Source organism: Cetorhinus maximus, chromosome 6, assembly GCF_964194155.1.
Source record: "Cetorhinus maximus chromosome 6, sCetMax3.hap1.1, whole genome shotgun sequence".
NCBI classification, from domain to species: domain Eukaryota; kingdom Metazoa; phylum Chordata; class Chondrichthyes; order Lamniformes; family Cetorhinidae; genus Cetorhinus; species Cetorhinus maximus.
Genome location: NC_135884.1, coordinates 52,227,353 through 52,255,266, shown reverse-complemented (window position 1 = coordinate 52,255,266; position 27,914 = coordinate 52,227,353). Strand labels below are relative to the sequence as shown.

The window sequence follows — 27,914 nt, the reverse complement described above, 5'->3', positions numbered from 1 at the left end:
TGCTAATTAAGGATGGATGGCAGGACACTCAAGGTACAGCTCTAGTGGGGATGGGGTGGAAAGACTGATAGGGCATTACAGTTATAGATTTTAAAATAATGGAAATAGGTGGGAAAAGATAAATCTATATAAGTTATTGGAAAAAACAAAAGGGAGGGGGAAGAAACGGAAAGGGGGTGGGGATGGAGGAGGGAGTTCAAGATCTAAATTGTTGAATTCAATATTGAATCCAGAAGGCTGTAAAGTGCCTAGTCGGAAGATGAGGTGCTGTTCCTCCAGTTTGCGTTGGGCTTCACTGGAACAATGCAGCAAGCCAAGGACAGACATGTGGGCAAGAGAGCAGGGTGGAGTGTTAAAATGGCAGCGACAGGGAGGTTTGGTTCTTTCTTGCGGACAGACCGCAGGTGTTCTGCAAAGCGGTCGCCCAGTTTGCGTTTGGTCTCTCCAATGGAGAGCCCATTGGGAGCAACGAATGCAGTAGACTAAGTTAGGGGAAATGCAAGTGAAATGTTGCTTCACTTGAAAGGAGTGTTTGGGCCCTTGGACAGTGAGGAGAGAGGAAGTGAAGGGGCAGGTGTTGCATCTTCTGCGTGGGCATGGGGAGGTGCCATAGGTGGGGGTTGAGGAGTAGGGGGTGATGGAGGAGTGGACCAGGGTGTCCCGGAGGGAACGATCCCTACGGAATGCCGCCAGGGGGGGTGAAGGGAAGATGTGTTTGGTGGTGGCATCTGATTCACCACCATCTGAGTGAAGAAATTCCTCTTCATCTCAGTCCTATAAAGCCTGAACCTTTGTTCTTAGATTGTGCCTCCTAGTTCTAGAACCCTCAGCCAGGGAAAACATCCTTCCTGTTGAGCCCTATAAGAATTTTGTATGTTTGAATGAGATCACCTCTCATTCTTCTAAACTCCAGAGAATAAAGACCCAGTATATTTCATCAGGACAATCCCTCCATCCCAGGAATTAGTTTGGTGAAATGTTGTTGCACTCCCTCCATGGCAAGCATATCTTTCCTTAGGTAAGGAGTCCAAAACTGCACACAATACTCCAGGCGTCATCTCACCAAGACTTGATATAATTGCAGTAAGACGTCTTCACTCCTATACTCAAATCCTCTTGTAATAAAGGCCAACATACCATTTGTCGCCTTAATTGCTTGCTGTACCTGCATGTTATCTTTCAGTGACTCATGAACAAGGACACTCAAGTCCCTTTGAAGTTGAACACTCCCCAGCATCTCATCATTTGAGAAATACTCTGTATTTCTGTTTTTCCTACCAGAATGAATAATCTCACATTTCTCCACATTGCATTCCATCTCCCAAATTTTTGCCCACTCACTTAGCCTCTCTAAATCCCCTTGAAGCATCTTTGTAGTTCATTTGCGTGTCTGAACTCAAGTCAGCTTTTTCAGGTTTCAATTATTAGTGTTCATTGCAGTCTGGGGGGAGAATAGTGAGCATTTCCTCAATTTACTATTCTTAGTGAGAGAGTAGACTTGAGCATGAAAAAGTGATAATAGAAGAAAAGGAAATTATATGTGGCCTAGATTTCACCGCCAGCGAAGCAACATTGCTTGCTGCTGGCATCAAACAAAGCTGCCAACAAAGATCTAGAGATCTCTGACATGTGGATTCTCCCTTTCCCGACATCAGTTTGAATCTGGCACCAAATTAAAGAGATCCCTAGGTGTCCAGCAAACAGGATAAGTACCCAATGACAGAAAAACAGGTAGTAAAAAGCGCTGATTATCCTTCACTTTCAAGTAACTTGCACAGAGAGCAAAATAAATGATTGGGACATGCACGTGGGATTAAGATAGAAACTGAAAAATCATAAACAAACTTTAATTTTAAAAAAAATCAAATTTTATCATCATGGATAAATTTGACATTCCCCAAACATAAACTTAGGCTGGGATTTTCCAGCCCCATTGCGGGCAGGACCCGCCGCAGGTGATGCGGTGCCCCAGCCAGAAGTCCATTGACTGGTGGCAGGACCGGAAGATCGCGGCAGTGGGTGGGTGCGGAAAATCCTGCCCTTAGTTTTCAGGACCAGAGAGGTTTTTCTGGATCTCTGCATTTAATTGCACATGTGCAGACTCTAGAAGGCGCTGTTAGTTTCCAAGGAGTAACGACAACACACAAAACCCAGGCCTCACCATTCCCTGGCTCTGCTAAGACAGGCATGGCATTTATCCACAATCCACTTTCTGTCGTAAAAAATGAAATACTCTCACCAGTTTTATTTTAGCATTTATTTTCCAACATTGTATATCATTTGTACATAGTCACATCTATGCATCATTTAAAAATTGGGTTTGAGATGCTAAATAACTGCCTTCTGTCTCTGTTCACAGATCCAGATGGTGGGAAATCTGGAACTTCTGCATCAAATGCCTGCACATTGTCAGCCTTCAGCACAATAGTGCTGTCTCTGTCAGCTAGATCCACATTATGGTGAAAACATACACTGACCTACCTAACATCATATAATCAGTCAACAATCTAAAGACTTATAATGAGTAAATCTGCAAATTTTGCTAGTGTGCATTTAATGACTCACCAATGTTATCTTTTCCTATAAATCTTTATTACTGTATGCTTTGTCATTTCAAATTTCTGTGAACATACCTATAATTACCAATACAATTCATCCACCAGATTAAATTGAGAGATACGTTCTTTGCCTGAGGTTTCCTTTGGGTTCTTTAAATGCACTAAAGTCAACATCTGAAAAACATCAGACACTTGATGTTACCAAAGCGTGCAATCTAACAGTTTGCATATAATGTACAGATGGTTATATTTATACATGTGAAATGTTCAATATTTTGAAAGTTATTATTTAACACAATTTGTTGATGTATTTTGGAATGTGTTGTAGCTTTTTAACATTGTAATACAATTTTCAAACTTGTCACCTATACCTGAAATCACTGATGCTTGTACTAAAATAGGAGATTTAATCAGATAACATTGGTGCAATAGCTATACCTTAAATAACAAAGGTTTCTCTGAAATCCAGGTGCAGTCATAACAAATGAAAAGTAAAATGTTAGTATTAATTTCCACATTTCACAACAATTAATATCTTTATTATTTTAAGTATATTATATTTTTTTTCTGTAACAAGCAAAGCAGAACCTGGATTATCTAGTATATTCTAATGTAGTAACAAACAATGGAATTTAATTAAATTTAATGATGATGAAGAAGCCTAAAATTGATTATTAGGTATGCATTGGCATAAGTGTAATATACAGCATATTTACAAAGTCGATGGCATAGTGGGGGAAAAAGAAACAAGACAACAGATCAAAAAGGTAAAATAATCTGTGATGTTGCATGTGAAGGTGCATTTATATTGCTGTTAAATTAATGTACATACAGTCTTTCAGTGCATATTTGTAAATATATGTCAGGAGCAACATCACTTTACAATAAGCTCTGTTACTAGAATAGTTGTAAAGGTGAGCTGAAGTCAATTCGTTTACCAGATTGAATCTGTATTGTTGTTATAGTCTTTTAAAAGTTTGATCTACTTTCCAAAAAATAATTGTTTACAGCTATGTTTTTTAAACTTCAAATCTGTTTTATATTTTTCATTCGTCTGTTATGACTGGCCACTGTTAATGTAGGCAGCAGTATTTACATTTAAATATTGTTTGCTTAATTCTGTAAATAGTAATTTGACAGAATCCTTTGAAATAAATCTGTCTTGAAACTGTTTTCCCCCTATTAGCCTTCTCTTAATAATCCCATAGGTCACTGTTTTCCATTTGTATTAAACAGCTGACATTTCATGATCCCATCTTTTTACCAGATGCGGTCAAGATATATGTTGGGAGTCAAGTCAGAGATATACACAATTGTGATTTAACTATGAACTCAAGTTTAGAATTAGGATTTTAAAAATGCATCATGCTAGCTAGGCTCAGTTTGAACACTGTTCACACACAGGGCTAAAATATGTACACATTTTGAGCTTCAGTGGCATTGCTCAGAGGAAGTATTGCTGCTGATGTTTGTTTTTCAATTTTCAATCTTTTTTCACTTTTCCTTCTTGTCTCAATTTCCTCTCTCTCTCAATCCAATCATTCTTTCCCTCTTTTCCTTTCTCTTTCTATACCTAACTTTACATTGATTTCACTCACTCTAATTTACAGTTCATTCTCGGTCCTTGCGCTTTTAATTTCACAATTCTTAAATCTAATTTTTTAAAAAGCTACCCTGTTCCTTGTCTTGTTCACTCAGACCCCATATGCCCATTTTCTTTTGCTGAATAGTTATCAGCTTGCACTTTCACCAACTTGCCACACAAAAAAATTAAAGATCTAATCAATGACATTTGTTCTGACAGGAAAATCTGGTCCACTAAATCACTGAGGCAATATATCTGACTAGTTTTCGATAAAAATATTGCATACCTCACTGATACCAGAAGATACAAATCACATGGATGTAACAGTTGTAATAGATTTTTCCTTCCTGTTTAGAAAAAGTGCTTAAGATGCAAGTAGTGTTTTTTACTCTTCTCAAAGTCTGTATTCCTAGTTACTTATACTTTTTTGCTTTACCTCCATGACAGATTCATATTTATTTCCTGAAGAAGGAGCTATTGCATTTATATCTGACTCATAGTTTTCTTTCTCTCAGTCGTTCCTATGATCATAAAAGTTTAATTCCCCTTTCCTGACTTCTAATGGTGAACTTCTAGTTCTTGCTGAAGCTGCCAATGGTTAAACATTATCCAGAAAGGCATCATTCACAACTGTTCATGGTCAAAATGACTATCACTTGATAGCTTTTGAATTGTTCTTCAAAAAGAATTAGAGTTTTGATTATTTGTTTTTTTGTTGGTTAACTTCTCCTCATTGGTACATTTGCTACTTTTGAATTTTGATTCATTAATAGACCTAATCATGATTTTTGTGCTCCATGGACCTGTAATGCTGTGGAAGTAGGATTCATCCATGGACATAGAGTCAACAATGATGTCCTTAAAGGTATGATGCAACAGACACATGCAAGGTGCAAGACAGTTAATTATGTAGATAAATTAATTCATTTACATTTTTAACCTATTATTTCTCTTCACAACTGTTGTATTTTCAGAATTTTATTTTTGCTTCACATGATTTTTACTACAAGTGCCGTGTATTTTCATTTATTGCTAGCTGTACAACACAAGCATTAAAAAAAAGAGTGAATTGGTACAAACTCAGTCTCATAGTTCCAAAAAATTTGAAAGTGATAGCCACACTGTTCTCGAAAAATTCTTCCACAAAATTGACGTTTAATAATGATGAAAAAGTACCAGTTTCATCTGCTCCCTATTTTTTCTATTATCATTAAAGACAATATTGTGGAAGAATTTTTCAGGGTTGAAGAGGAAATTGCAGTGAGAAGGGGAGGATCCATTTTTTGTGGTTCATGTAGGTACCAATGACATAGATAGAGCTAGGAAAGAAGTTCTGCGCAGAGAGTATGAGGAGCTAGACACTAAATTGAAAAGCAGAACCTCAAAGGTTATAATCTCTGGTTTATTACCTGAGCCGCGTGCAAATTGACATAGGGTACATAAAATTAGAGCGATGAATACGTGGCTCAAAGACTGGTGCAGGAGAAGTGGGTTCCAGTTTGTGGGGCACTGGTACCAGTACTAGGGAAAGTGGAGGCTGCACCGTTGGGATGGCCTACACCTGAACTGGGCTGGGACTGGTGTTCTTGCGAACCGCATAACTAGGGAAGTAGAGAGGGTATTAAACTAAATGGTGGGGGCAAGGGATAAAATGTGGAACGATGTGGTAAGAGTAGAGACAAGGTAAGAGAGGAATAGTAATATGAAAAACGAGGGTTGGAGAAGGAATGAGGGCAGGAAGGAACAGAGAGAAAAAACCTAAGAATGCACAAAGGATCAAGACTAGGGGAAGAATTTTCCGGTTGGCTAGTGGGGCGGGGCCAGTTCGCTGACACATAAAATGACGCGCAGTGACATCGGGCAGGCATCCCAATATCACTGCACGTCATTTAGATTGTCAGTTCGGTGGGCGCACAGCCGCGTCAGCTACGCCCACGCCGAACTGTCAGAGGCCTATTAAGGCCATTAAGAAAGTAATTAAAGTTGTTAAGAATGCTGCACATCCAACCTTAATGTTGGTGGGCAGGCGAAGAGTCCAGGCCACCTTCACATTTTTCATGAAACCTCATCTACGGGCGAGATGAGGTTTCATGAAGTGTTTATTAATTAAATAAAAAATTTTGAAAAAAATTGATGGATATGACCCAGCTCATGTGACAGTTTCACATGAGGGGACATGTCCTTAATTTTTTTTTTCTTTAATTAAATGTTTCATAACTTAAACCGTGCTTCAGGGAGATGTCTGCACTCCTTCATGCATATGCACGAAAGAGCGCAGGCCCTGACTCAGGGAATACCCCTTCCGCCCGCACAGGGAGTGCACAGCACTTCCAGGTGTGCGTCATGCTGGGCGGGCCTTAATTGGCCCGCCCATGTAAAATGGCGGCATGCACCCGATCAGGGGTACGAATCGGGTTCACACTCGTTCCCGCCTGCCTCTGCACAACCCCTCTGACAGGGGGAAATTCCAGCCCTAGATGTCACAAAGATAACAAAAGGAATAACCTAAAGGCTCTGTATATGAATGTGTGTAGCATTCATAACAAAGTAAATCAATTGATAGCGCACATCGACATTAATAAATATAATCTGATAGCCATTACGGAGACCTGGCTGCAGGATGACAAGGGCTGGGTCCTGAATACCGAGGGGTATATGACCTTCAAGAAGAATAGGAAGCTAGGTAAAGATGGAGGGGTAGCACTGTTAATCAAGGATGGCATTTGTGCAATAGTTAGAGATGACCTTGGTTCAGGGGATCAGGATGTAAAATCAGTTTGGGAGGAGATGAGTAGGGGAAAGAAGTCACTAGTTGGAGTGGTCTATAGGCCTCCTAACAGTAAGCACAATGTAGGACAAAGTATACAAGAAGAAATATTGGCTGCTTGTGATAAAGGGACAGTAATAATTATGGGTGACTTTATCTACATATAGACTGGAAAAACCAAATTGGCAGTAGTAGCCTGGATGAAGAGTTCATAGAATGCTTTCGAGATAGTTTCTCAGAGCAGCACACCCTGGAACCAACCAGAGAACAGGTTATATTAGATTTGGCATTGTGTAATGTGACAGTATTAATTAATGACCTCAGAGTAAAAGCATGCCAAGGTAACAGCGACCACAATATGATTGAATTTTACATCTAGTTTGAATGAGAGAAGAGTGGGTGTAAGGCTAGTATTTTAAACTTAAATAAGGGCAACTATGTGGGCATGAAAGCTGAGCTAGCTGAAGTGAACTGGGATACTAGGCTAGGGGATAGATCAATAGAGAAGCAGTGGCAGACATTTGAGGGAATATTTCAAAATACTCAGAATAAGTATATTCCAGCTATAAAGAAAAATTCTAAAGGGACCCACCATCTGTGGTTAACTAAAGAAGTTCAGGAAAACATCAAACAGCAGAGAATGACTACAAGGTTAAACAGGAGAAAGAAATTCACCAAATTTGCAGATGATATAAAAGTAGGTGGGAATGCAAGTGGTGAGGATGACACAAGGGGCAGAATTTTCCTAGATTTGCACTAAATGTGGTAGCAGGTGTGTAAAATGGAGCCCTATCCGCCAATAAAAATGGCAGGTTTTCATGCCGTATCTTCCTGAGCCCACCTCATTATTTATTCACCCTCACAAAACACGCCGTTTCCATGTCGGGCAGGCTCTCATACGCCCACTCGCCATCATCCCACTGTTGCATCACTCTGGCCGTCATCTTTAAATGGAAACTGCCAGCAAAGCGCTCATCGCCACCAGCTCACCACCGCTGTCCAGGAGACATGGCCAGCAAACAAAAAAAGACTGAAGCCACCCCCCCACTTCAATGATGGGTCCCTCGAGCGACTGCTGGATGCCGTGGAGGCCCGCCAGGATGTGCTCTACCCTCGCCCTGGCCAGGATGGGTAGCAATGTCACAAATCAAGCTTGGGAGATGTTGGCAATAGTGGTCAGTGTGAACGCCCTGCAGAGGAGGGCAGCCACACAGTGCCGCAAAGGGATGTATGATCTCCTCCGTTCCACCAAGGTAAGTCACTCTTCTCATCACTCCCAACTCGCACACTCACAAACCCATCACACATCCACAGGGGCCTCACTCACTGCCAGTGCAAGGGACATCAACATTCACTCTTTCACACACACCGTCATTCTTCTCATCCCTTCCATGGGAACCACTCACCATCCACACAGGCCAGGCATACTTATCATCTGGCCCAGCAGGCGTCCTGATACACTCTCCCCATCTTTATCCATGCAGGACGAACTGGCACACAACAGGAGGGAAAGGTCGCAGACAGGTGGTGGGATGCTGGAGATCAAAGTTCTGATAGAATTCGTAAACAGAGCCATCCAGCTGGCTGGCGATGACCGGGACCAGTCTTGTGCTAGTAATGGGATTAAAGGCGCCGGCTTAATCACTACTTGTGGCTTCCCTGTTTCTTGACATATATGACAAGTTCTACAAATTTGACTACATTCCTATGCAATCCCGGCCAAAAAAAAATACCTCTACCTTTCCCTGTGTTTTCCTAATTCCTAAAGGCCCCCCCATTGGAATTTCAGGAGCAATCCTCAGAATCTCATTTCTATAACCTAATGGGATAACAATCTGATGCACCGCACTCCAGCATTCATTTGCTGAGACATGATCCAGCCTCCATTTTCTCATTAAAATATCTCCCTTAAGGTAATAACATATGGGAATACATTTTGCTTCTGATTCTGAATAAGCTTTCTGATATAACTGTTTTAATTGCAAATCATTTTTCTGAAACTCCACTACCCTCCTTGAGTTAAACACTTCAGCTGATTTGTCTCGTATTCTTTCCTCCTGAACAATGTTATCAAACACAGTGCCAGCTAATTGGGTTTCAACACCTTCTTCTAGCCTTTGAGCTGCCTGCCTTCTTGTTTATCTTGTTCTTCCCGATGAGCTTTTGATCTCGTTATCACACAGTCAGGAAACAATCCAGGATGCTCCTTCTGTAACACCTCTGTTGAAAACACTTCTACAGGCTGCTCAACTACCCTAGGCATCACCCACATTTGTGATCCAGCTATATCATTACCCAGAATAAATTGAACCCCCACAATGGGCGATTTTTCCACTATAACAATAACTTCATCTGTCCTCCATTTTCTCTTTAAATTTACCTTCCCCAACAAAATAGATTTAGCATCTCCACGAACCCTGCTTATTATCACCTGCTCCTGCAATACTCCCTCTGAACAACAAATATCACTATCCCACAACATTAAAGATTGACTAACCCCTGTGTCTTTTAAAATTTTAACATCTTTACCTACTCCACCCTGTACACATGGAAAGGCTTTCCCTTCACATACAAACAGAAGGATTTTCCCCTCGGTGATTTGGGGGTGGGGCCCGTTTGCCGAGGTGAAAATGACACGGGATGACGTCGGGAGGAACCCCCAACGTCATCCCGGTCCATTTAAATCTTCAGGAAGGCGGGCGGACAGCGAAATCAGCTGTCCACCCGCCGACCTATCAATGGCCAATTAAGGCCATTGAGAGGCTAATTAACCTTGTTAAAGACCTGCCCGTCCAAGCTTAAGGCTGGCGGGCAGGCCAGGAGCCCCAGCGGGCTACAGATTATTCATGAAACTACATCCACCGGCGGGATGAAGTTTCATGTCCGTTTTTTTAAAATTTAATAAACTTTATGTGTTTCTTATTAACATGTCCCGTCTCGTGTGACATTGTCACATGAGGGGGACATGTTAATAATTTTAATATTTCTCTATTTTTTGACTTTTCTTGCCTGTCAGTAAACTCCCTGAGACAGCACTTTGCCTCAGAGATGCGCATGAAAGAGCGCACTTTGACAGTTGGGGATTCCCTCCCCCCCGCACAGGAAGTGCATAGCGCTTTCTGTCGGGCAGGCCACTGGGCGGGCCTTAATTGGCCCGCCCACTCAAAATGGCGGCGGGCCCCATTTTGGCGGCGGGGGTCGGCTGCCCGCCCGCCACCGAGCTGGTGGGGCACACTCGCCCACCAAGGGCAAAATTCTGCCCAAAGTCTTTAAACATTTCTGCAACCTGCTCCTCAGGATTCTCTTGGGTAAATTGTGAACGCATTCCCACTTCTTTACCTATCATTGATTCTCCCTGTTTTACCTGTACACAAACCATTGTTTTTTCCTGTGCCTGAACCTTGGAACCCAAATACTTATACTTCCAGAACTTTTCTGCATCCCAATAATTCCAACAGATTTTTCCAGTAATTTCCAGCACACTGACTTTGTGTGCCCTGCTTTATTACAAAGAAAACACCTCAATTTTTAAATGTCACTCTTACCCCCAGCACCCTTTTTTTTCTGAGAAAAAAACTTCCTGGGAACTTCCAGTATCTCCTCTTCATTAACTACCTACCTTCCTTTCAGCTTCCCACTTTCTATCCTTTTCCGATTTGAATGGGTGACAAAAAAAGGTTTAGCTCTATGAAATAATTCATAATCATCAGCTACCTCTGCTGCTAGTCTTACAGAATCAGCCCTCTGTTCCTCTACATGAATTCTCAATACTGAAGGGATTGAGGTTTTAAATTCTTCCAAAGAATTACTTCCCTAAGAGCTGTATATGTTGTCTCTATTTTTAACGCCCGTGTCCACCAATCAAATTTACTTTGTTTTATTTTCTCTAACTCAATATATGTTTTCTCAGGCTGTTTTCTCATATCCCTAAATTTCTGCCTGTATACTTCAGGAACCAACTCATATACACTCAAAATAGCCTTTTTCACCACATCATAATTCACCAATACCTCTTCAGACAGCAAAGCATGTACCTCATGCACTCTACCCAGCAATTTAGACTGTAATATTAATGTCCCATACTCCTGTGGATATTTCATCTGTTTATCTGTCTTCTCAAATGAAATAAAGAATGCTTCGACATTTTTTTCCTTGAACTTTGGAAGATCTTGTACAAATCTAAACATCTCTCCACTGGGTTTTAGGTTAAAGGTTTTTCATCGTCAGAACTCTCCTCAGAATCTGAGATCTCTTTTTTAACTTCCAGCCTTTTAAGCAAGCATTCTCTTTCTCTCTCTTTCTCTCTTTCCTGAAATTCCAGTTTCAGCTTCCTTTCTTTCTCCTGCCTTTCTGCTTGCTCCTTTTTAAATGTCATTCCTCTTCCCTTTGCCTCTAATTCAAGTTTTTTCAGTTACTTTGCTTGTTCAGATTCAAACTTCTTCATTTCAAACTGAAGTCTCACTACCTTCAGCTGTGACTCACTCTTGTCAGGTATCACTTCCCCACTGTAGATGCTGTGCTATACTTTTAATTATATCTGATTTCCTAGCCCCCGCAGGTATCCCCAATTTTAACTTATCTGCAAACTCTGTTAACTTATTCTTGGTTATTTTTTGCAACCTAATTAGTGTTATATCTTCTACTCCCAGAGTAGTCTTAGCAATTGCCAAAGCCATCTTGCAGTTTCACCACTTCTAAAAAAAACCTCACCAACTCCTGAATTCAAAGTGCTTCTTGTACTCATAACCTTAAGATTCACCAATCTCAAACCAATCAAACAATTTCAAACATTATCCTGCCAAGAGACCCCAGTTGTTATAACTCAGCTTTTACCAACTGCTGTGTCATAACACCAAGTCAGATGTCGAGCCCCTGGACTCGGACATGTCACAGTTGCTGGAGCTGGAAAGGCAAGCTCGGGGACATCAGGAAGGGATGTCCACTGCACTCCTCAGATTGCAAGATGCAATGGAGGAGTCTGTTCGTCTTCAGGCTGAGGTGATAGCGCCAGCATTGCAATGCACCGAGGTCAACACTGGCAGGATGGCAGCCACCATAGAGCCCTTGGTCCAGGACATCACTCATGCACAGCTGCGTGGGCTCAACTACATTGCTGATGCCATAGTTGGCCTCCAACAGTGTGTACACAACAGGGACGTTGGGCAGCTCAATCTCACTCCAGCTACCCCTTCCGCTCACGGAGTCAGCCAGGGACCCTCGGGCACCCATAGGGAGGAGGATCAGCAGGGGCACACTCCAGGGCCATCCACCCAGGTGTCTCGGAGTGACCGGCCCATTCGAATCCTATCTTCCTGTGACCTCCGCAGATCCAGCTTCACAGGCTGAGGAGGGTGCCATTGCCACACAACAGGACCCCAAAAGCAGGCCTGGGCCCTCCAAGTCTCGGCCCTCCAGAGGACGCCTGCCAAACTCATCACAGACAGGGCGTCACAGTCAGCTGGCTGCCTCCACCTCTGCTGCGGATTTCCAGGGAGCACCAAGACATAGCGGCAGGGTTAGGAAAGTCAGGTAAAAGTAGTTGCACAGCCTGGGCACGGGTGTTGATCACTTGTACATACTGTTCACTATTGTCAATAAACTCCTAAGAGTGTCTCCCTGCCTGTGGCTCCTTGTCCTGATGAGCAGTGTTCTTGTCACTCAGATGTGAAACCTTTCTGCACAAGATAAATGGCAGGTGTCTCAGTCCAGGGCCTCTTCCCTGTGCTCTGTGTGGCCAGACCACAGTGATGGTCCAGCCTCACATCCTCTAGAAACATCACTGATGCCTGCACCACGGCAGTGCTGGTCATTGCTGCCACAATGTAATGGGCATGTGTCACAGAGTTCTCTCATGCTCTCTGTGTGCTCTCAGCACCTTTAAGGTGGGGCTGGCCCCCATCACACCAGCATCTGCGACCAGTGATGCTGTGCACCAGCTCCTGAAGGGCTGAGGTGCTGAAGGTGGACAGAGGATCAGATGTGTCTAAAGTTTCATGGCTGCGTCTCTGAGATGGACCTGATCACAGAGCGCAAGCGAGCTGCCCTCGGCCAGACAGGAGTCAGGTATTCTCAGAGGCTATTTGAAGGTCGTTGGAGTGTCCTCACTGCATGTTGTCATCATCTTCTAGTAATCCAGTGACCATTGGGACCTCCACTGCATCTCCATGACAGGAGCATTCTCACAGAGGGTATTCACACTGCCATAAGCCAGACTGGAGTCAAACGTTCACAACTGTGATGTAAGGATCTACGGCGACACCTCACTGCATGTCGTCATCATCCTGCACAAATCTGGCAGCTATGAGGGCCTCCCAAGTGTGCCTGCTTCATCTAGCCAGGGTGAAGGCCTCATCCCCATTATCATCGCCTCCAAGGACCGCCTCACCCTCATCCCTGTCGGCGTTCTCCTCATCCAAGGAGACCTCCACTCCTCCATCTCCTCCGCAGCCAGCTCATTTCCCCGTTGCAGCGCCAGGTTGTAAAGGGCGCAGCAGATGATGATGATGCGTGACACCCTCTGCAGACTGTATTGCAGGGCTCCACTAGACTGGTCCAGGCACCGGAACCGCATCTTCAGCATCCCGATGGTCTGCTAGACCAAGTTGTGAGCTGCTGCAAGTGCCTCATTATAGCGTCGTTCTGTTGCAGTCTGAGGCTGCTGCACATGTGTCATCAGCCACGGCCTCTGAGGGTAGCCCTTGTCCCCGAGGAGCCAACCCTGAGGCCTCTGTTGACCCTGGAATGCTCCAGGGATCTGCGAGCAACTCAGGATGTAGGCTTCGTGCACACTCCCTGGAAACCATGTGCACACCTGCAGGATACGTTTCTGGTGGTCACATACCAGCTGCACGTTCCGTGAGTGGAAGCCCTTGCGGTTGATGAAATCCACTGAGTGTAGCGATGGAGACCTGAGCGCCACATGAGTGCAGTCAATCACACCCTGCACCTGTGGGAATCCCGAGATCAGGGCGAATCTAATGGCCCTTGCACCCTGGCTGTCGCAGCCCCGGGCGAAATGCACTCAGTTGTGCGCCATGGAGAAGATGGCATCTGTGACCTCGGTGGGATTTCAAAATCCACCACCCACAAATGCATCCGAGGTCACCTGTGGAGCCCTGAAAGGAGCCACTGGCATAGAAATTGAGCGTCACGGTCACTTTCACAGCCACTGGCAGTGGATGCCCTCCATGTCCCCTTGGCACCAAGTCCTGCAGTAAGTGGCAGATGTGAGCCACCAGGTCCCTAAACACGTGCAGTTGTTAGCAACACTGGTTCTCAGTCATCTGCAGGAATGACAGGCGGTGTCTATAGACCCTGGGTGTTGCTAGGTGCCAACCAGCCACAGCTCGTTGTCGCTCCTGGGCAATGTGTGCCGGAGCCTCTGCTGCCCCTTCTTCATGAGGTTGCTGTTCCTGCCTTTGCACAGCCAGGAGCCTCAGTCGCTCTCGCCTCCATCTTCTACGGACTCTGTAGGCCATCAGGCATACAGGTGGGTCACCAGGATCCATGATGAAAAACGTGGTCCTCCTGCAGCATGAAAGAGAGAGAGAGAGGTGGTTATCATGGCTGTACTTAGCACCTTCCCTGGCTCTGTGTGACCGCCACTTAATGCTTCCCGGAGAGTGTTGGTCACCCCTTGGATGGCCACAGATGAGTGTACTGCATGGCTGCCCTGTCAACCTGCGACATGGGGGGTCACTGGTCCAAAACGAGATGCTGAGATTGCAAGGGGCTGTGATCGCCTCCAGCAGTGACTGCTACATGGCCAGCATTGGCGGGGCGATTGTACAATGTGTGCAGTCCAACTGCTCCACGGTCCAATAAAGTGGTGGCGGACTTGAAGCCTGTGCCAGTGGGGTTAGGGGGAAAGTAGGGGCAAGGTATGGAGCGCTTGGTGGCTCTTGGTGCCTCTGCATTGCTTGCATGGGCGGGCAGGCTAGGAGCCCAACCCCAATCATATCACTGTGGCTGCACCTGATGTGTCTCAGTTGCAGAGACATGGTCAGTTTATACAGGTGTCCCTAATGTGTAGCCACTTCCCTCAACTACCCTGACACCCACCTTGATTGCCTGTGCACAAGATGCAGCGCCAGGGCAGCACTTGACCCCCCCCACCCCCCACCCCCCACTCCACCCTCCCTCCGACAACGGTCACCTCCGAGGCTGACCAGCAGTTGCCCCCGGACACCAACCACCACCACCCCCCCCCCCAATACCCCCCCACCCCCTCAACAGTTGCCTGGAGGGCCAGGCATCAGTTCCCACCCTCATCCCCGGTGCCCCTGAGGCCTGTAAACAACGGGCGAGCTGTGGTGAACACTGCTGCTCACTCACCTCAGTTCCCCCAAAGTGAAGGCCGCCAAGAGCACGTCATCTGTGTGTTGTTGTGAAACACGTTGGTGTGCTTTCCCGCTGGTGTGGATGGATGATACGGTGGGACTCCAAGAGCCTGGCGGGATGGCCTGTTAATTATATGTTAATATATTACAATTAGCTCCCCACCAACCAATGGCAGGAAACACGGCCCGCTGTTGGTGGGCTGAGCAGATGATCGCGACCTGACTTCATGCCGTTGTGAAGCAGGTCGCACCATATTTTCTGCACATGCCACCATGTCACCGGGCTCAGAAAACTCCACCTAAGGAGTCTACAGAGGGACATAGACGGGTTAAGTGAGTGGGCAAAAAAGTGGCAGATGGAATATAATGTGGGAAAATGTGAGGCTGTGCACTTAGCCAGGAAGAACAGAGGAGCTCAATATTATTTAAATGGAGAAAGACTGCAGAGAGCTGCAGCACAGAAGGATTTGGGGGCCCTCATGCATGAATCCCAAAATGCTAACGTACAAGTTAAACAGGTAATAGAGAAGGCAAATAGAATGTTGGCTTTTATTCCAAAGGGAATGGAGTATAAAAATAGGGAATTCTTGCTAAAACTATACAAGGCACTAGTTAGACCACACCTAGGGCAGAAGTTTACCCTTGGCGTGCGGGCTCGGCGGGGGCAGGGAGGTGCGGTTGGGAAGCTGACCGCTACCCGCGATCGGCAGCGCACTGCGATTTCACACTGGCGGGCCAATTAAGGCCTGCCCAGATTGAAAGGCGGTTGGGGAATCAGCAGGGGCGGGGGCATGATGTCCACAGGGTCCAAGGGCAACCTGGCGGCCGATTCAAAACCAGCCCAGGTAGCCCCTGGAAGGCTGCCAAGGAAGCCCTCTGAAGCGAAGACGGATCCTATTGCGGTTGGACACGGATGGTGGGAGGGCAGGTCAGTGGGTCAGTCGACCCCGCGTTTCTCGGATGAGTGCCTTGCAGCCCTCCTGGGGGAGGTTGCAGCCAGGAGGGGAACCCTTGTCCCCAGGGACGGGAGGAGGAGGCCCCCACACCTCACCAAAAAAGGCCTGGGAGGCATCCAGGGTCAGCAGCCACATTGTGGTGAGGCGCACATGGGCTCAGTGCCGGAAGCGCTTCAACGATCTGCTGCAATCGGGAAGGGTGAGTACCATGTTGGCATGGGTCACTTTGCAGAACAGTTAAGAGTTACCCATCTCCCCGTGGACCTCAGAGGTGTTAGAGTGTGAATGTCAATGAGGCAGGAGTTGGCCAAGAGGGTGAGCCCTGGCAGCTTGGACTGAGTGTTTTGCAGCTCCAGGGTCACGAATCGGCTGAGCCCTGCGAGGTGTTCCTCAGGTGGGGTTGGCCAGGCTGCAATGGCGCTGCAGGTAGAGAGTGGACCAATCAATGCTTCTCTGCCCTTTCAGGAGAAGACATCCCATAATAACATTGAGAGGTCGAAGACTGGCGGGGGGCTCCCACACCTCCTAATCTTCATGCGTTACAAGCAGGAGGCCCTGGAGCTTGAGGGGCGCCATGCACCACGAGCGGCCGTGGTGAGGTTGTGCAGTGCACTGAGGAGAGAATGTCAGCTATTGCTACCATTCAAGTATAGTCTCCATATTGATGTGAGCCTCAAACCTGGAGTCCCCATTGATAATCGAAAGATGAGGGCACCACCAGGGTGCCTGGCATGCACAGTGACAGTATTATGACTTAAACTAATGACATGTCCTTCTTGTCCCTTTTAGACTCACCAGCAGGGGGCCGCAGTAAGGAGCCTGGAAGATCCACCCCTGGCCCTGGAGGACCACCATGCTGAGCACTTACATGTGTCACACCCTCTCTGTCAAGCAGGCACCACCACAGCTACCAGCACCTCAGTGGGCATAAGATCTCCATCTAGTATCTCAGTGCACATTGGTGAGGTGCAGGCGGGGGCAGAGAGTGCCCAGGACACCAGCAGTCGGAGGACTGCTGGGGACCAGGACCATGCTCAGTCAATGGCTAACGATAGGCCTCTGGAGTCGTCCTTTAAGCGGCAGATGCTGGAAGTCCAGCGGGATGTGCGAGAGAATCTGGCAGAGATACATGAGGGTATGTGTGGCATGGTGCCCGTTGTGGAGGAGTCCCTGCGGACCATGACCCTCATGGCCAAGCACAATGTCTCCTCCATGGAGAGAGTGGTGACTCTCATTGAGAGGCTGCTCCAGGGACTCAGTCAGGGGTTCCTGGGGATGTGCTCGGACCTACAAGTCCATACACAGGCAATGACCTCAACTGGTCAATGTCAGTGTGGGAGATGGATTGGGCACCCAGTATCCCAGCTAGGTGCCCGTTCATTAATGGTGAGCAGGAAGGTACAATACGACCTCACGTTGGCGCACATTGAGCCTGTTGTCTCTGCAGGCTTCTCTCAGGGTGCTCCGGATGACGCCAGCAGCTCCTCTACCCCTCTGCCAGTGACCGTGGCATCTGATGAGGCTGCGGAGACTGGGGAGATGCCAGTCCTAGCACTGGCTGCTCCCTCCCAGGCAGGGCCAGCACCGGCTCCATGCCAGAGGACGCCCGCCAAGGTCATCGAGGCCAACAGGACAGCACAGTGAGCAGGCTGTCTCCAAAGCTGGTGCCAGCGAGGAGGGAGCAGCTTGATGTAGCACCTGCAAACGTAAATTTACGCACCTTAAGCACCAAACAGACTTATCACGGGTGATATTTTGTTTCCCCATTTTGCTTTAAATTTTTTCATGGTGTGATTAAAAACACCAGTTAATGTTCATTTCAGCTATGTTTCACATTCACAATTAAATGAGATGTTATTTTTTTCTATTGGCCTCTGTATGCTTCATTTGTTCTGTAGGTGCAGGGAAGGCCATTATGTAATGATGGACTTGTGTCTCCTGAAACTTTATTGCAAAGGCACAGGGTGCGTGTTGTTGGCCAAGGAAATGGTCCTGTCAGGGATCGAATACGGAGCCTGCAGCCCTGGCGTGTGGTGGTGGTTCTTATTTGGTAGGCTAGCTGAAGGAGCGTAAGATCAAAGCATCCCGGGTGTCCTTGCCTCCCTGGAGATTACCCAGGTCAGCGTACATGACCTCAGCGTTCTCCTGACCATGCTCGTCCTCAGACTCACAACTGGACTCATCATCTGTTGCCTATGCAGCTGCGTCAAGATCTTCTTCCTCCGCTGGGTTCCCCCTTGCCAGTGCCAGATTGTGCAGAGCGCAGCATGCCACCACTATTATTGACACACGCTCTGGGGGGTATTGTAGTGCGCCCCTGAACGGTCCTGGCGGGTCCCTCTACCACCGCCCTTGTGGAGGTACAACAGGACCTGTGCCACTGCTCGGCCTCTGTTCTTGGGTGGCGGAGGGGCGTCATGAGCCACCTTTTGAGGGGATAGCCCTTGTCACCCAACAGCCACCCATCCAGTCAGGGTGTCAGTTATACAGGGTATTGGTGTGATCGCATCTCAAATACTGTGTACAGTTTTGGTCTCCTTATTTAAGGAAGGATGTAAATGCATTGGAAAAGATGTTTCCTTTTGTGGGTGAGCCCAGAACTAGGGGGCACGGCTTTAAAATTAGGGGCCGCCCATATAAAACAGAGATGAGGAGAAATTTTTTCTCTCAGAGGGTTGTGCGACTTTGGAACTCTCTGCCTCAGAAGGCGGTGGAGGCAGAGTCACTGAGTATTGGCAGAGGTAGTTATATTTTTGTTAGGCAAGGGGATCAAAGGTTATTGGGGGTAGATGAGAACGTGGAGCTCAAAACACAAACAGATCAGCCATGATCTTGTTGAATAGCGAAGCAGGTTCAAGGGGCCGAATGGCCCACTTCTGCTACTATTCTGTATGTTCGTATAAGTATAATTATTCTCTAAATTTTATCTTTGTTAGTAATCTTCTTTTCTTTGGTATTTCCATTCCAGGATAACCATGGCTAATGCCCCCATGGCTTGTTTTTTAATGTCTTTCTTAATTTATTATTCATTTTTTCTCTTATATTCTTGGATACCATACACATTACATAGGTGAGAGTGTCTCCAAGTTGAAAGCTAGCCCTGAGGAGTTGTGTAATTGTTTTTTTTTATGTCTCCCTACGCTCTCAGCGCAGCAGGAAATCATAGATGTTAAACATAAGCATGAAGAGTAAAATTTCCACTGGGGTTCTACCAATCTCCCACCAAAACTTCCATTGGAAAGCCCAGAGAAACTATATAAATGGTCTGTGTGAATAGAAAATCGAAAGGGCACCCATGGAAATTCTATCCCAGGATATACTGCTGGATTGGAGATAAAGGAAAACAAATAGCCCAAAACTTACATAATGTGTTGTATAATCACTCCACCTCTGTGCTAGCTCCACAACTGGGTGGAATTATCAAAGGCTGCCATGAACTGTAGAGTTAAGTGTTAAAATGTCAGAACTATATCACAAAACGAATCAGCAAATAGAACATTTGTTTTCAGGCTGAGGAACAACTGAATGCTGTCAGCATTCTAATGCTTTTGTTCAGATACTCTGTATGGTTTTTAATCAGGAAAGGTCCCTGAGTAAATTTAAAAGATGCACTCAGCCTGAAATTATGATACTTCACAAAGACTTCAGATTTAAATCAAAAATTCAAATAATTACAACAAAATTATACAGAAGTATTGGGAGAGGCTTTGTTTATACTTTTTCTGGAGTCGGGGGGTGGTAATTATTTCTTTAAAAATCAGATTAAAGGGAAGTGAAAACACTGCACATTATAATCATGGTGTGTACTACTGAAGGGTTATAATATAATTTGTTGTCAGTGGGGCGCCTCAAATCAGGAAATTTTGATTTTCTCTATTCTGTTAATTGCCGTTTCCTTTTTCTTCCATGTGAAGGGAAATCTGATTATGAATAATGCCTGTATTCCTATTATCTCAGTGGGAAATTGTCATACTTACTGAATATTGTCATTGTCTTGCATTTATAATAATGGAGTGAAACCTTTTTTGCATCTTTCATGGACAAGAACATCAATTGTGTTCAAATTCAAATCTCCGAACATCTTTGCTTTAAGTCAATTAAATGTGCAGGATTTTAAAAATCAAAATGTTTCCCTCAATAGGCATAATTGATTACAATGTTTGACATTTTCCAGCACTGCAGAAAAAATAATTTAGACCACCTCTAAGTAATTGTATTCAACAGATACATCACTATATAAATCAAGTTTTGCTGTTTTAGCTTTTCCAATAAAAAATATCTTTCAGATCAGAATATATAGGAATATGTCATGTATAAAACACCTTTAGATATTCAAACTTCACAGAATTCTACTTGCCTTTTTCGGATGACATTTTTTAGTTTGTTGTACAAACAAGGCCAACAATGCTTCAGTGGTAATGTCAATCCCCTTCACAAAAAATCAATTTTTAACAATTTGTAGCTCAAGGAGTATGGTGGCATAGTGGGTATGTTATTGGCATAGTCATCTAGCAGGATGAATTAATGAGATCAGAGTTCAAATCCCATCACAGCAACTGAGGGAATTTAAATTTAGTTAACTAAATAAATCTGGAATAAAAGGGTAGAATCAGTAATGGTGACCATGAAATTACTGGATTGTTGCAAAAAAATGTCTTTTAAGAAAGGAAATCTGCCATCCTTATTGGTCTTTTGGTTATTGGTTATTTGTAACTCTAAGCCCACACAATGTAATTTTATTCATTCATGGGATGTGGGCATCGCTGGCTAGGCCAGCATTTATTGTCCATCCCTAATTGCCCTTGTTCAGGGGGCATTTTTAAGAGCCAACCACATTGCTATGGGTCTGGAGTCACATGTAGGCCAGACCAGGTAAAGACAGCAGATGTCCCTCCCTAAAGGGCGTTAGTAAACCAGATGGGTTTTTATAACAATCAACAATGGTTTCATGGTCATCATTAGACTTTTAATTCCAGATTTCTATTAAATTCAGATTCCACTATGTGCCATTGCAGGATTTGAACACAGGTTCTCAGAGAATTGCCCTGAGTCTCTGGATTACCAGTCCAGCACCAATACCACTCCCCATCATAATTGCCTTCTGAAGTAACCTAGAAAACCACATAGATAAAAGCAAAATACTGTGGATGCTGGAAATCTGAAACAAAAACAAAAAATGCTGGAAAAACCCAGCAGGTCTGACAGCATCTGTGGAGACAAAGACAGAGTTAACATTTCAAGTCTGTATGGCTCTTCTTCAGAGAAGAGCTGTCAGAGCTTCAGAAAACTACACAGATGTATCAAACCACTATGACAAAGTATAAGAAAAGTAAAAGCAGAGGGTCCAACCATTAACAACATCGGACAGAACAAAGGCACACACAACCCAATCAATTCCACAGAGTCCTCCTCACTAACATCTGGTGCCAAAATTGGGAAAGCCGTATCATTGACAGGTCAAGCAACTGTCTGACATTGTCATACTATCAGGGTTATACCTTTCAGTCCACATCCCAGTCTCCCTCATTATCATCCCTGAGTTTGTCCTATCCCACCAGAGGTGGTGGCACAGTGCTATACAGTCAGGAGGGAGTTGCCATGAGAGCCCTCACCATTGACTTTGAATCTAATGAAGTCTCATGTCATCAGGTCAACCATGGACAAGAAAACTTTCTACTGTTTACCAACTATCACCAACACTCAGTTGACGAATCATATTCCTCTATGTTGAGTAGCATTCAGAAGAAGCACCGTGGGTTGCAAGGGCACAGAATGTACTCTGGGTGGGAGACTTCAATGTTGATAATAAAGAATAGCTCGGAGCTGGTGTTAATTGTATTAGTTGAGGTTAAGTACACACAAGTGGGGGACATTGATTGGATGGTTACTTGGGCACATACAACGAGACACTGACACAAGAGTGAAGTGGAGTCAGGAGATATATACCTATAATGTTTCACTTTGTGAATAAATCTATTTCAAATAAAGACATTCTGGTCTCTTTCTTCACCAACTAGCTATCAGGAATATAACAACTGGCTGAATCCTGAAGGACTTAGCTGCAAGACGGGGCCTGCAGCAGGTGGTGAGTTAGCCAACATAAATGAAAAACCCACTTGACCTCGTCCTCACCAATCTACTTGTAATAGATGCACATATCCATGACAATATTGGTAGGAGTGACTACCGCACAGTCTTTGTTAGGACAGAATCCCTTCTTTATACTGAAGCAACCCTTCATCATGTTGTATGACACTACAATCATGCTAAATGGAATAGATTCAGAACAGCTCAAGCAGTTCAAAAGTGGGCATCTGAGAGGCACTGTGAGCAGCAGAATTAGATTTCACCACAATCTGTTACTTCATGGCCCAACATACCCTCACTCCACCATTACCATCAAGCCAGGAGATCAACCCTTGTTCAATGAGCAGTGTAGAAAAACATGCTAGGAGCAGCACTGGGGCACCTAAAATTAAGATGCCAAACTGGCGAAGCCACACCTCAGGACTGCATGCATGCTAAAAAGCAAAAGCAGTATTCTATAGACGGAGCCAGATGATTCCACAACAATGAATTAGATCAAAGCTGTGTTTGCTTGCCTAATCTAGTCATGAGTGATGGTAGATAATTAAACACTAACAGGGGAAGGGGACTCCATGAACTTCCCATTCTGAATGATGGCAGAGCCTAGCACTAGAGTGCAAAAGACAAGGCTGAAACATTTGCAATTATCTTCAAACAGAAGTGCTCAGTGGATGATCCATAGCAACTGCCTCCTGAAGTCCCTGCTGTTGTATTTTGTTGGTTACAGTTCAGGAGGCCTGAAGAAGTCCTCAAAGTCATATGTAAGTTAACTGTAAGTCTTTATTGACTCTAGCAGCTATTTACAAATATATAATCAAAGGAACAAACTAGGGGCTGTCCCCATTCTTGCTGGTACACATGGCATCGTCCAAAATGATACTGACCCTGGGTGTGTGGGTCAAGTGCCCGCTTGCATCACTGTGTGGGCGGTACTCCACTTAGTTCCACATTAACCCGTTTATGTATCAAACCCTTATACAACACTCGCCATCACTCACAAGTCAGTCTATGGGGAGGTGATGATATAGTGGTATTGTTGCTGGACCAGTATTCCAGAGACACAAGGTAATGCTCTGGGGACCTGGTTCAAATCCCACCATAGCAGATGGTGAAATTTGAATTCAATAAAAATCAATTGGCAGGTGGGGGGGAGGCGACTCTCCACTGGCAGCACTACACAAAAGACCATGGTTGTGGTTATTGGAATGTTCACTGACAATTGCACAGTGTTCAGTTCCATTTGCAACTCCACAGATAATGAAGCAAGATTTGGATACAATTTGTCTAATAAGTAACATTCATGACACACAACTGCCAGGTAATGACTGTCTCCCACGAGGGAGAATCCAACCAACCCCCTTTGACATTCAATAGCATTACCATTGTCAAATTCCCCATAAATTCATGCGGTCACTGCTGACCAGAAACTTAACTGGACCAGCACATAAATATGTGACTACAAGGGCAGAACAGAGTTTGGCTATCCTGCAGTAAAACTTCAACTCCTGACTCCATAAATCCTTTATCATCATCTACACAGTACAAGTCAGGAGCATGATGGAAAACTCTCCACTTGCCTGGCTGAATGTAACTTCAACAACACTCAAGAAACCTGACACCCATGCAGGACAAAGAATCCACTGATTGGTATACAGTAGTTGCAGTCAGTAGAAACTATAAAATGCATTACTGGAGTTCACTAAAGTTTCTTCAAAACCACCTTCAAAACCTGTGACCTCAACCACCCAGAAGAACAAGGACAGCAAGGGCACTGGAACATCACCACCTCCCCAAGCTTCACACTGCTAACTTGGGAATAGATTGTTGTTCCTTCAACATCACTTGGTAAAAATCCAGGAACTCACTACCTGACAGCACCTTGCCACACAGGCTGAAACAATCCAAGAAGGTGACTCATCACCACGGTCTCAAGGCCAGTAAAAGCTGGCCTTGCCAGTGACGCCTACATCCCACAAGTGAATAAAAAGAATCCATGAAACAGCATAATGTTGTTCAGTGAATTGCAGAGTACCTTGTATTTTATTTCTGCCTCTTCATTTATGCTGTAATTCTGTATATTTTAGAGAAACAAAGGACAAAGCATTTGCCATTGGTGGAGTATGTAAGCAGTGCTTGGGCCTCAGACCCACCTTATTGTTAATTCTACTGTGTGACACATACCTGTGGTGCAGTGATGCCAATTATTTCAATTACTTTTTGAAAAGAAATCAATTCACAGCCTTCTGACCTTGATGAAGTAGGGATCAGAAATGCCCTCTAAGGCACTTATTCGCTGTTCTTTTTTAAGTTGTGTCACGACAATGTGATTTGTGTATGAGTGGTATTAATCTTGTCAGCTGATCAAACATATATTGAACTGTTTAAAAAGGACTTTAAAAAAAAAGCAAAGACACTGACTTAAGATACCTGCCACATGTCAGGTGACGCAGGTTGGCCAGTTTTCTGGAAGATTCCAATATGGAATACAATTAAGGCATGCCCAGACATGCTCATGGAATTTCACACCTGCTGATGTCAATAACTACTTCAAAAAATGTACTGAAAACTGTACTGAACCTCACAGTTGCATTTCTATAAGGCTATCTCTCAAGCGGAGACAGAAAGTCAATTAAGACAATAGCTATATGGAAAGGTGTTCTTCTAATCTCATCAAGATGGATAATGGATATTTAGGAGTTAATGGCTGGGACATAACAGAATCTAATCACCTTGGCCATGAAACAAAAGCCACAGTCTGTCCTGATATCAGCTAAGCAATTACTTTCCAAAATCATAATGGGGAGAGAGGTCATGCGACTAGAATAACCATTTTTGATTTTTTTTTATTATAAGATGCAAGCTGCTGACCAGCAGTCTGGAAAAGCTACCAATGAAACAGTAACACGCTCCCTTCTCTTCTCTCCTAAGTTAAGACCCTATCTCTCTTCCAGTTTAAAATCCAGCACAGAGATATAGAACTTTTCATTAAAAGGAACCTCAGGTGCAAAAATCATCAATATTTTTCCAAATGAAATTGTCTCTGGCAATTGCAGTTATACATGGGTTTTCACTCATGGAATTTCAAGCTCACCATGGAGAAATTTCTGCTTCAGCCAAGAATACTGGCAAAGGACTCATAAACAGTGAATTCTCTTTTTTTCCCTTTCAGCATTGAACTTCAACTTGGCTAAGAAAGTAACTACCTACAATGTAACATGTGAATTCTGCATGCTTATGTGTGTATGTATATGGGTTGCTAAGGTCGAGATGCGGGCTTACCTTTTAATTTTTTTTATACCTTTACCTGGGTAGGTTTTTAACTCAATAAAACTAACCTCTTTTTCATTTTAATTCAATAAAGCCTGCCAGACTAGTTTCTTTGTGATCAGCATGTAAATGGTTAAGCACAGACATTGAGTAAATTCCTTCATCCTTACAAACTCTCAGAAAAACCCTGTTACAGTCAAACTTGAAATGGTAAGAAAGGGGGTAATTCTTTTGCTCTGCCCCCACCCCCCCACCCCCCACACCCCACCCCACCTTCACCCCACCACCCCCTCATGTGGCTGTAATAGCCGATCAAACATTTGATCATTTGAAACTATTATTTTAATCTGGTACCCCCGGGCACTTGAGTGTGATATCAGACGAAGAATAAATGTTATACTGATGTGAGCAGAACTACATATTTAAAGGCAATACACTGCAAACACAATTCACTTCGTGAAACCCTTTGAATATTTTCAACGTGACAAGGCATAATGAAAATCAAACTTACATTTCCAAAGTACCTTACATGTTTTCAAACTGTTTCAAGAGATATTGAACAAGGAAGTTGAGATTTATGATCCAAATTAGCTATTGATTGGCACAGTAGCCTTGAGGGGCTGAATGGCCTCTCCTGTTCCTAATGTTCTTATATTCACAGCCAATTAATTACTTTTGAGCTGTAGTCTCTGTTGCTATCTCAGCAAATGCTTACAGTAAGGTTCTGCAACTAACAAATGATGAATGACTAGATAATCTGTTTTTGATGATGTCATATATGCATAGCTATTGTTTATTTAGTTATCATGATTACTTCTCTGCTCAAAATACTACTAGTGTTATTGTGTTATACCTCAATGTTTTGAAGCAGCAATATTTATATGTAGCCAGCTGTGCTTAATGGTTGGTTTCTTGCTCCATATGATAGTGAGAGGAATGGGAAAGTAACATTTACATCTTTTGTGTTGATATTGAGTTAAGGAGTTAATAATTCACACTATCTTCTTAGCTGACTGGTAAAGATGGAGTACAATGTTAATATTTAATCGCTGAAATAGGGACCTTCAAGATGGAAGCCTCTTACCTGGGGAATGGTGAAGAAAATATTACATAATGCAATAAAGTTTTAAACACACCCTGACTTGTATTAATAATAAGCAAATGCCCCTTGCTGTAAATAGGGGGTCAGGTTTCCAATGTAAGTTGTTGACATCCAGATGTACCTTTTGACTACTTTTGACTCCACCAGAGCTACCCGACAATCTACCCAAATGAGCCAGAAATTATTCCAGTTCAATAATGACAAGATGCAAGACACCCTGTTTAATTCCTGCCAGCTCAGGCCTCAACTACAGTCCCCCATTCCAACTATCCACTCAGGCTGAAACTGACAATGCACAACATTGGTGTCCATTCGATTGTAAAGTGCGCTTCAAAATCCACATCCAGCCTGCCATCAAATTGCTCACTGGACTGTTTATCACTCTGTATTTATTTCCAAATCCTTCCATTACCTTGCTCCATCCAACTTCTGCAATTATCTTCTGTCCTGCACAACACAGACCCTCTGGCTGCAGCTGAACCTGACTTTTTGCAATGTTGGTGTCATATTTGACTCAAGGTGAGCTTCCAGCTACATACCTGCCCGTCACTAAGACTGCCTATTTCCACATCCGAAAGATGGCCTGACTCGGCCCCTGCCTCAGCTCATCTACTCCCAGAACCCTCACCTCGTGCCTTTTTTACCGTTAGACTTGAATCTTAAATGCACTCCTGGCCTGTCTCCCATATTCTACTCTCCACAAAGTTGAAGTCTTCCAAAGCTCTGGTGCTTTTACTCACACCAAGTCCAATTCACCCGTCACTCCTATGCTTTCTGAACTACATTAGCTTTCAGTTAAGCAACTCCTCCATTTTAAAATACTCATCCTTGTTCTCAAATCTCTCCATGGCTTCGCCCCTCCAGACCCACAATCCCTCGGGATATCTGGAGTCATCTTTTTTTTTATTCATTCATGGGATGTGTGGGCATCACTGGCTAGGCCAGCATTTATTGCCCATCCCTAACTGCCCTTGTTCAGAGGGCATTTTAATAGACAACCACATTGCTATGGGTCTGGAGTCACATGTAGGCCAGACCAGGTAAGGGTAACAGATTTCCTTCCCTAAAGGGCATTAGTGAACCAGATGGGTCTTTGCAAAAATTGGCAATGGTTCCATGGTCATCATTAGACTTTTAGGGATGAATCTTACCTATGCTGGGCAGGCAGGGCGGGAGCGGGTGGGGCTGGGCGCGGAGTCGATCGCCGCCCGTGATTGGCTGCGCGCCGCCATTTTACGCGGGCGGGCCAGTTA

The 27,914-nt window shown here is 44.4% G+C and overlaps 1 protein-coding gene across 4 annotated transcripts in view; it reads left to right on the top strand.

Annotated features, from left to right (window-relative positions):
* LOC144681763 (contactin-4-like) overlaps positions 1–3,731 on the top strand; it is a 1,677,954-nt gene extending 1,674,223 nt beyond the window's left edge. For all 4 annotated transcript variants that reach the window (XM_078543733.1, XM_078543732.1, XM_078543731.1 and 1 more), the window contains exon 23: positions 2,360–3,731. In XM_078543733.1, coding sequence (XP_078399859.1) covers positions 2,360–2,463 — 104 coding nt within the window. In that variant the 3' untranslated portion in view covers positions 2,464–3,731. The remainder of the gene's footprint in view (positions 1–2,359) is intronic.
* Positions 3,732–27,914: the final 24,183 nt, after the last annotated feature.